Raw genomic sequence first — 10,386 nt, 5'->3', positions numbered from 1 at the left:
ACACACACACACACACACACACACACACCGGCCCCGGCCGTGGCTAGGACAATGTAGCCTTCACCTTGCGGTGAAGGGCCACAGGTACGGACGAGTACAGTTTGTTTCGGCCGCGAATTGAGCCGAGCCAACCGGACCCGTCTATTTGAAGCGCAACAGGCATTTCCGGAGGGCGCGGAACACGGAGGAGCGCGACCGCGTCGTCGTCGTGGTGGTCGCCTCTCAGGACTCCCGGCTCGTTTTCCAATCACGTCCTCGACGACGGCCGCGCCGCCACGCCCCGCCACGCCCCGCCACTTGAGAACCAAAGTCGTTTCGCGAATCGCAGATCCTCGCCACACTCGCACTGCACCGACGGCGTGCAGCGCTCCCGGAAACGCGACGCGAGCGTGACGGCGTGGCGCGGCACGGCACGGCACGGCATGGTAATGGCTCGGCGCCGCGTGGATCGCGGCGAGCAGCGCGCGTCGGCCCGGCCGCTGTCGTGCCATGAATGCACCATTTGGAGAAGTGTACCGAGGGGTACATGTACCCAGTCCGACCCAGCCATCCCATGATGGTTGTACGGGGTACAACCATCGCGCGATGGCTGCACCCCGGCCCATTCATCGTGGGGTTCATCCACCTCCCCGGCGAGGAAGCGCGTCAGCCCGACGAGGCCACGCTGCCAGCCCGCTGGGCGCGCACGCAGGAGGGTTGCCTACGCGCACGGCGCTCTCGCCCAAGACCTGCCGAGCTGTTCAGAGAAGCGGTCGGGTTGGTCGCTCTGTGTCTTTCTCGCGACAGAGACGGGCGACGAGTCGGGCTGGGCGGGCGGTCCCGCTAGTCGGCGACAGAGCGCGCCCCAGCTCTAATCCGCCAGTGTCAATCAACTCAGCCGGGCCAGTGAGTCTTGTTCCTCGGGCGTTAGACGGAGGCACTCAGGATGCTCTCTGTGCCGTGCGAGCGCGCTTAGCCGCCCCCCCCCCCCTCCCGCACTCCCCGCCAGCCGTAACGCAACCACCGAGTGAGCGCTCGTGGGGCAAAGAGAAGGGGAGGGGGGAGGGGTCGCACGGGAGTGGAGGAGCGCTCCTTTGAATGCGCGATCTCCACCCTCGCCTCGGCCGCCTCGGCCTCGCTGATGAATTCAATCATGCAAATGGCGCTGCTTGCCGCCGTGGCTTGCCGTGCCGTGCCGAGCCGCGCCAGGCCGTGCCGTGCCGTGCCTAGGCTTTCTGCGCTTTCGCCCGCCCCGCCCCGGCCGTCCCGGCGTCGCTGAGAGGCGCCGCTCCAAAGTACACGCGGGCTTCAAATTTCCCGCTCACTTCTCGTCCACGCTCTGTCTCTCTCCCTCACGCGCTCAAATTCCATTTCCGGGGAAGAGTTAGCCGGTCCCGCCAAGTTGGCAGCGATGGCCGGCGGCGCCAAACCTCGGCGCGTTTCGGCGCGGCCGTTTTGGCGGGGCCGTTTTGGCGGGGCCACTGCTGCCAACTACCTGTAGCGGCGGCGGGCTGGAGCGGGCTGGAGCCTGGAGGAAGCCAATCAGGCTGAAATTGATAGCAAGTTGAGCGAAAACACCCTCCAAGTGGCTCCCCCTTTCCCCACCTCCACGTCGTGGGCCGTCGTGGGCACTGTAGCGTATTGATGGCGTCTTGGCAGCGTGTCCCGTAATTGGGGAACACTTTTGGAATAACCTTCACTGCAAAGAAAACGCGCCCACGCCCGAACGGGAGAGCCGAAAAGTGGGAACAAAGTTTTTACTTCGTGCTTTTTGTTTCCGCCGTGCCTTTCGGCGTTCACCCCCCAGGAATCAAACCTGCCCCCATTTTCGGTCTGCCAAACGGAGAAGATCCATCTTTACTCCCAAGAGTGGGTCTTGTCAATGCTCTTGAGCGCGGCGTTTTTTTTATTTCCAACAACGGAATTTTGTTGTTGTTTCTCTTTCACTTGGAATTGACGTGGTTTGGGCACAGGAAAATGAGGCCGGTGGCCGGAATCGAACCTCGTACCGTTTTGACGAGCGCAGCGCGCCGCCAACTGCCTGCCAACCAACTGACGGCGGCCGACCGGCCGACCGGCCGGTCACAGTTGATGAGTAATCTGCCTAAAAGCCAACCAACGTGCGGCCTAGCCGGGCCCGGCGGCCTGGCCTTTGTGTCCTGCCCGAGGGTGGCACACAGAGTGTTTGCCGAGGACACATCCGTTGGCCCGTCCCTCCACGCGAGGGGCGGGAGGGTGGGGAGGGGGGAGGCGGCCTCCAGGGACGCGGCGCGGCCAAGGCGGGGCGCGGCGGGGCGCGGCGGGGCCCCGGGGCAGAGAATCAGGAGCCAACACGGAAAATAGAATGGCTTCCCTCATAGGTCTTGCCGCGCGGTGAATACTAAGGGCTTTGTCTCCGGGGCGTCGTCGCGCTGTCTCTCTCGCACCCCTCCAGAACGCCCCATGAGTGCGAGAGAGACAGCGCGACGAAAGTTGCACAGTTCGGAAAGAGCCTGCTGGGCTGCTGGGGTGAAGAAGAAAGACACGCAGGGACCGAGAGAGAGGGGAGGGGGAGAAAAAGCGTGGGGTGGGGGGCGGTGTTAGGAGTAGGGGGCGGGCTCCTGGCTCCAGGCAGCAAACGCATAAACGTAATGAGACTTGATAATCCGGATATCTTGGCGCAAATGAAACGCACCGCAGGGCGAAAAAGAGACGCCTGTCTGCCGGAGCGCTGGAAGACTGGAGCACTAGAAGGCTCAAGAGAAAGGGGGAGGAGAGGAGGACACCTTTTTTTTCCGGAGACAATTTCTCCCCAGCCAACACCGCCGGGGAGTTGCATGTTTCTTTGAGCTTGAGAAATTCTTCGTTGTAGTGGCAGGACTAATAATTTCGTTCCCTTTTTTTGGCCCGCTTTTCTCCAGACAACCCTCCGCGGTCTTTCTTGTCTTTTTTTTTTCGAGGCAAGCCTTTCGCGCTAATGGTGTGACTGTCTGTGTTCCAGCCGTGCGGCCCCTCGTGGACGAGGACGGCCCCGACGTGCAGCGCCTGCAGTCCTCGCCGGGCCCCGGCTTGTCGGAGAGCAGCGCCGCCAGCGCCGCGCCCCTCAGCGCGGCATGGAGCACCTCCTCGGGCATGGCCGGCCTGGTCGGCACGGGGAGCCCCGAGGTCGTCGCCGTGACCACGCCGAACTCGGCGGCCTTGTGGTCGGACCCCGCGTCGTCGGCGTCCCCGGACCCCGTGGAGGTGGACACGGCCGCGTACGCGTCCTCCCCGGCTGACGTGTCCGTGGGGCTGCCCGTGGGGCTGTCCGCCGGCCCCGAGCTGGAGTCCGACATGGGCGACGAGGGCGACCTGGTCTCCAGCAAGATCCCGCGGTCGGTGCCGTACACGCTGGGGCCCACCGCCGCCACCGCCAGCAACGTGGTGCTGTGCGCGCCCGGCGCCTACTGCACGCCGCTCACCCAGTGCAGGACCATCCTGGACCTGCTGGACCGCACGTGCCTCGCCGGCGACAAGTAAGTCCCCGCCAGCAACAAAAACATTTGTCTTAACAACAACAAGAAAACGCAATCTTGCAGGTATTTTGAACTTCCCCCACGAAATGTGATACGTGCGCGCGCTTTGAACAGTACAGCGCGGTGCTCGCCGTGCTCCACCAGCTTCTTCCTCGACATGCAGAAAGATATAAACGCCTTTATGACAGCGGGGGAAGTAGGGCAGCATAAGGAGTTGTGCTGGGCTGACTCCAAGGAGCAGTGACACTGCGCCAAACAAAATCCTTTCAACGAGGGAAGCATTCAGGACCTGCTCTTTTGTGTTCAAAAATGAATTACTGAACTGGCGGTCCAAACGCCCCTCGCGGCCTGGGGCACCGGGGGCACCGGGGGCACCGGGGGCACCGGGGCCGAGGTCGAACATACAACGTCATATGCTTCGGTGGATCCCGCTCGGTTCTTTTTCTTTTCTCTCCTTTTTTCGCCTCTTTGTACTGTACTGTCTTTGTTTCGGCTCCACCAGGCTGGCCCAGCTGTCGTGCGGCTCCAGGGGCTCGGAGGCCATGGTCTGCTGTCCCCCGGGGGGCTTCTCCCCCATCTACATGAGCACGGGCGCCGCCAACGCCGCCCCCGTTGTGACCACCGCGCCGCCCGCCATCACCACCCCCGACCCCCTGCCCCACAAGTGCGGCACCCCGCACCTGTACAACTGGAGGAGTCGGTACGCGGGGGTCGGCTCGCAGCCCTGGGTGGCCCGGATCGGCTTCAAGAGTAAGTCCGCCCCGCTGCAGCGTATCCGTGTCGAGCGGCAAGGACGCCCCGCGCACGAGCAAGCCAACTTGGACAATGCTCGCTTGTCTGTTCGATTGATGGTTCGACGACAATGAGCAAAAATATTTCCTTGCCGCCTCCATCAAGAGCGAAATGATTGACAAGTTCCTTTTTGATTAGTCACTGTTTTCTGTCAAAATTCTTTACACTATCTCAACGTTTCTGTTTTTAAAAAATTGGGTTTTGGAGGATGCCCTTACTCACGTTGTCCTCGTTGTCACAGAGGTCGAGACCGGTGCCATGGAGTACCCCTGCTGCGGCTCCATCATCTCCGAACGGGTGATCCTGACCGCGGCCCACTGCGCGCTGGCCAAGACCGCCACGCACAAGCTGTAAGTCGAGTGCAGGTTTCGCAAATTTTCCAAAACGATCCGAGGCAACTTTCTTCCCCACGGCCTTCGTCCCGCAGGTCGGCGGTCCGCGTGGGGGAGTACGACGCCGACGAGGACCCCGACTGCTCGACGGGCTTCTGCGCGCGCCCGCCGCAGGACATCCCGGTGGACCACGTGGTGGTGCACCCCAGCTACGAGCGCGCCTCGTTCCGCCACGACGTGGCGCTGCTCGTGCTCAAGGCCCCCATCGCCTTCTCCCTGGGCGCGCAGCCCATCTGCATCAGCCAGAACGTGGTGGGCGTGGTGGGCCAGCGCGCCAAGCTGGTGGGCTGGGGGCTCGCTGCCGGCCAGAGGGGTAAGCAACGCCTAGCAACGCCTTGCCAATCCTCGAACCGACCGTGTGACCCCACCAATGGATTCCTCGTTCGGAGAGCAATCCATTGGTGGGGTCACACGTCCGGTTCGAGTCCCATTTAGCGACTCTGGAGCTCAAAACGCGTCTAGAATGTTGGTCGCCTTTGTGCGCTTGCGAGCAAACTCTCGACTCTCTGTTGCAGCGGTGCCGGGCCAGCAGCAGCAGCTGGACCTGCCCGTGCTGCCGCTGGAGACGTGCGCGCAGGTCTACGAGCGCGTGGTGCCCGTCACGAGCGACATGCTGTGCGTGGGCGGCGAGGACGGCCACGACGCCTGCTCCGGCTTCGGCGGCGCGCCGCTCGTCACCCTGGACGCCACCGGCACGCGCTACTACCAGGTGCGGCACTACCCCGCGTGGCAGTGGCAGGCTCGCCCAGACGCCACGGGGTATCGACAAAGTCATCAACTGGTGTCTCTGTCCGCAGATCGCCATGGTGTCGTTCGGCTCCACCAAGTGCGGCGTGGAGGGCGTGCCCAGCGTGTACACCAGGGTGGACCACTACGCCGAGTGGATTCGCGCCAACATGGTGCAGTAGCGAGCCAAGCGGCCAAGCCCATCACCATCACCAACGGCCAAGCAACAGCCTACGATCATGTGTGGTCTAGCCCGTAATGGTAATGTGGCGGCCTGGGTAGGCAACCCATCGCTCGCGAGCGCAGCGCGGCACGGCGGCTGTACGGCGGCGGCCCGGGCTGCTCGGTGCTTGACCCGTGACGTCCGCCGTGGCGGTCGGGCTCGTCTCCTCAAAGGTGCGGCGGTTGTTGACATGTGGGGTTAACGAAGGTCAGAAATCCAATTCCGAAATACGCCCGCCGTTGGAGAGACGAGGGCGACCCGGCGTTCAGTTCGCCCTCGGCTGGAAACCTGCGCCCCGCACGTCCTTCGCGTCCCTTCTCTCCTCGCCCCGTGTCGCTGCGCCGTCACCGCCCTCCTGTTTCTGGCGAACGGTGCAAGGTGCGCTTCGAAAATGTTCATTCCTTGAGTCAAGCTGGCCGCTCCCACACGGCAGACAATCCCAAGTCTTACGAAGAAATTTACCATTTTGCGACGGAAACAGCCTAGTAATACGAACGTAGTTTTTCTTTGCATTATGAAAGTTTTTCTTTGCACGTTACAGTGAAAATCGATAAACGATTCGTATTATGGAGAAATGCTGTTTCCGTTTATGCTGGCGCCGGAATCACTGTATCTCAGCTAAAATTTCACTGTAAGACTTTTAGAGTGAACAACACTAATTCTGTCCTGCCTGCGGCGGAGGAGCGCCTATTCGTGATCTTTAGCTTTAACTGACCTGAAATTGGTTTGCTTCATAAGTATTACGTAACACGTGAAACTTTCCTCTCGCGCTATTGCTTTAAACGTCCAAGGAGATATCAGTGTTAAAATAGAGTGAATTTTGTGTAAGGTTTCAATCAAGTCGATTGAAGGTCAATTTATGAGAACAATATGTGTCCAGCTGAAAGATTTGTAGAGTGTATGATCGAGTGGTATTTATTACGAAGAAGAATAAATTAAAAGTTCCAATTGAAGCCCATGACAATAACTTATATGCATTTTTAAGAATAGTGCGTAATGATTTTTCCATTTATTGTTATTTAATTAGTAATTTTAAGCGATGGGTATCCTGAGCCGATGTCTTCGTAGCTGTATGTGAGTTTTCGAGTGTAATTATTTTAAAGAAATACATTACTCACGGTAGAATTAGTTTGCACATTTTGCTCAGGACTGCAACCCATAGTACTACAGTTGATAACTATGAGAGATCCAGTTGCGATTTTATATTCAAATAAAACATTTGTAACTGCCATATCTCCTTCAATCCTTCCATGTTAGTTATCTAAACTTTTCAATCTGAATATATTTTGTGCCAAAATGAATTGATTTCGCAGCAACTAAAAACTGTATAAAGAACTCCTTTCCGTTCCTTTTGTAAATCATAAATGTGGAATGCCGACTGAGGCATTAAGTAAACTGTCACTTTAGTGTAACGTTAATTTTTAACACCTCGGTAAAACGCGCAATTACTAACTTTTCGAAATCTTAAACCTAATCATTAGGACCTGCAATTACTGTTAAAAAAAAGTGAATTTTGATAAAGTAGCAAGAGTTATTTTTGTGACAGAACAGAGTGCAATTGTCTATTTGTTACTGCGCGCAAAATACCCCTCTTTGAATAAATGTTCCGAGTTTGTATGGAAATAAACGATTGTGAAGCAATTCATAAACCCGCTCCATTTTATTTGTGACAGTGACACTCACTCTCTCTCTCACTCCCACCCTCACACTCACACACACACACACGTGTGCGACGCGCCAATTGGGTGGCCTACCCGCCAGGCGGCCCTGGGCAGTCCAGTCTCCTGCAGACATGGAAGTTTCAAACGTTAGCGACGCTGAGCGGCGCAGTTTGGCAGGTTCTGCAACACTGAGGCTGTGCTTGGTGCCCACGCCGTCCGTCGAGCCTGCTCGAGCAGGCACAACAAACAACAATCGGAGCAAAATATTGGGACCCGAGGAAAACAGCGCGTTTTAATTATTGCGGTCTTTACAGAGGCGAGGCAGTTAATTGCAGTGTGGGTAACCACAAGCCGGATTCGGACGACTCGGTTGGTCTTCTGGAACTCCCCAGAGTCTCTGCTGCCAAACACAGAACGCATGTTTTGTTTGGTCTGGGAAATTGAGGATGGCACGCTCGTCATGTTGCCTTCAACAAGGGTTTCTTTTTCGTAATTTTTTTTGTTGTAAATTTTGTAGTTGATGTCTCAATGACGGCGGTTAATTTTCACACTATGTGCAACATTCTGGGAGAATCAATTGACGCTCGGACACTGTCGGACGCTGTCACAAAATTGACGTCGTCTCCAAAAAGTTGAACCAAGGCAATTCACTTGATCCTAGTAAATTATCTTAGTTCAAGAAACTCCTTACATGGATGTACTCCTACAGTAGCAGGATTAGCTCTGAGCCGACGGAGGAGGTTTCCCTGAGCTACCCCCCAACAGGCGTTAACGATAACCGCAACGAGTATGAGCGTGACAGAATTCGCGGCCAACCTTCAGCTCCGCACTGCGGCCTCTCTCTATCTCTCTCCCTCCCATCTTTCCGGCACTATTACTGCAGGATGGAGTGTTGGATGCATCGGGCCCGGCCCCTGAACACACACACACACACACGCACAGGCGCAGCCAGACACACGGCCGCTGCACCGTGTCATGGACCCTTCCGTGCTTTGGCGGGCTGCGTGAGGTGCCAACGTTCGCGTGTGCAGTCTGCGCGCGCACACACACACACAGTAACGAGCCGCGCTGCAGTGTGAGGCCGTAAGACAGAAACTCAGACAAAGGGAAGCCACCCCGGCATTGAATTGGAAATGGAAGACGCGAGTTTACGTGCTTACGTGTTTACGAAGCAGTGCCCATGCACGTCCGCGCTCGCATCACGCCCCGCGTCCTTCAACCCGAGCATTGGCCGCAAGTTTATGGTGAGGAATGCCTTAAAAAAACGGCTTAATTTTAATTTATTAAACTTAATAATTGATGGTCATTCCAACAAAAAAAGCCGGCAATTTCCAATGGATATTTTTTTTAGAATTTTTTTTTTTTTGCTGCTGTCTGTCTATTACTATTTCCCCAAAACAAAATGACTGGGATAAAACACAATTTAAAGCGCAAACTGGTGGAGCGGAAAGAAAAGCCATCGCCGCCTGACTGTTGATTTCACTGGAGGCTCTCTAGATCCTGGAGGCTCCAGCCACGCGACGCGACGTGACGTACGCGCTCGCCCCGAGCGGCCCCGACGGCGGCCGACGGCCCAGCCCTACCCTGCCCGCGCCGCCGCGTTCAAGTCACTGCCACGGCCAAACTGTAGCGGCTCTTGCGGCGGGGGCGGGGCTAGCTCAGCCTGGCAGCCCCACTCAGATGTCTCACTTTTCGATTTTTGGATCTCCTCTGAGAGTAAGGTTCTGTTGCAGCAGCTCTTGTCGACAAACATGGACAAACCAAAATCAATGGGAGGATAGGAGCTCAAATCAGAACCTTTTCATCCCGGTCCTCCTGTCTCCACTCCAAACACCGCAAGTTGTAGTGTGCGAGCACTCGAGCGCCCGATGCCCTGTCCTCCCTTGACCCAGCGGCAGATTGCTACTCTGTACGATCGTTCACTCGAGGCACCCATCCAAATCCCACGCAGGGCACGGGTTCAAATCCCCGCGCATCCCGTCATCTTTCAGTTTTTCCCGCCGTTGTCCCCCTGATGACGGGGCAGGCTACAGTGTAGTGGCACCGACGCGTCCCCCGCCTTGCGTGCCGCTACGGACTAGGGAGACTGGAGAGGCTAGAGAGGAAGGACGGGGAGCACAGCCGAACCTAACCTCACTAACCTAACCTCATTTCAGCCAACCTAACCTCGTCCAACCTACACTGCGAAATCGGGTGTTTTTGTTTGGCATGCGCGCGCAGATGCACATTCCTTTTGATTTTGAAGCACTCGGATCTTAAACTTCCTGACTCCGTTCAGCGCGCTCAGTTATGGTCCACTTGCAGGCCGAGGAGGTTAGGTCGGGTTCGGTTCGACCGGCGCGCACCGCACACAGCGCACGGCACCCAGTGCGGACGCCGAAAGGCCTGCACGGCCTGAAAGCCTGGAGCGCACACCATCCCGCATGCTAATGGGTGCCCTGTTGTTGCTGGCCGCTGGCAGCCGCTGGACCCGGACGGACCGCACTGCCCGTATGGAGGCACGCGTCCGATGACGTCGTCCTGACGTCTTCCTGACGTCGCGCAGTCAGTGGTCTCATTTCAAACAGATCTCCGCCGCTCCGTCTCGCTCCCACGCGTGCGGCGTTCCGTAGGGGTGGGACAGAGCGACCGAAGCACTGTTCGGGTGACGTCATCGTCCTGACGTCATCATGTCCAAATGTTGCGATGATCACCGCGACATGATGATCAACGGTCGGCCGTTGCAGTGTGTGGACCGCGCGGCTCCTTCGCTCGGAGAGGATCTTTATTTCCCGAAACTCATCGCCTTTGCAAAAATACTTTTTACGGCTCACGCTGCAGTGGACGCGCCGCTACGCAAGTGCTATGCAGACTCATTCCGGGAGGGTCTTGCGCTCCGTCTCTCTCGCGCCCTATGCGGCACGCCGCGAGGCTCGGAATCAGTCTGCCTGCTGCACGACCACCGAGAAAGGCACGTCGCGGGAACGGCCGGAAAAATCGGCTGCAATGCCGCACCGCGTGCCGCACGGCAGGCCTGCGAGTGTGTGTGTGAGAGTGTGTGTGTGTGTGTACGTGTGTGTGTGTGTGTGTGTGTGTGTGCATGGCGCCTCCGCTCCCTTCGCGCTTCGGGCTTGGCGCGG

The 10,386-nt window shown here is 57.7% G+C and overlaps 1 protein-coding gene across 1 annotated transcript; it reads left to right on the top strand.

Annotated features, from left to right (window-relative positions):
- Positions 1–3,009: 3,009 nt before the first annotated feature.
- Positions 3,010–7,255, top strand: LOC117643778 (phenoloxidase-activating factor 3-like). The gene is made up of 6 exons (XM_034382856.1): positions 3,010–3,473; positions 3,976–4,223; positions 4,507–4,615; positions 4,693–4,970; positions 5,173–5,366; positions 5,455–7,255. Exons 1-6 carry the CDS (start codon positions 3,091–3,093, stop codon positions 5,563–5,565), a joined length of 1,323 nt encoding a protein of 440 aa, XP_034238747.1. The 5' UTR covers positions 3,010–3,090; the 3' UTR covers positions 5,566–7,255.
- Positions 7,256–10,386: the final 3,131 nt, after the last annotated feature.

Source organism: Thrips palmi, unplaced genomic scaffold, assembly GCF_012932325.1.
Source record: "Thrips palmi isolate BJ-2018 unplaced genomic scaffold, TpBJ-2018v1 HiC_scaffold_17, whole genome shotgun sequence".
Taxonomy (NCBI): Eukaryota; Metazoa; Arthropoda; class Insecta; order Thysanoptera; family Thripidae; genus Thrips; species Thrips palmi.
This window is presented reverse-complemented; position numbering and strand designations above follow the sequence as displayed.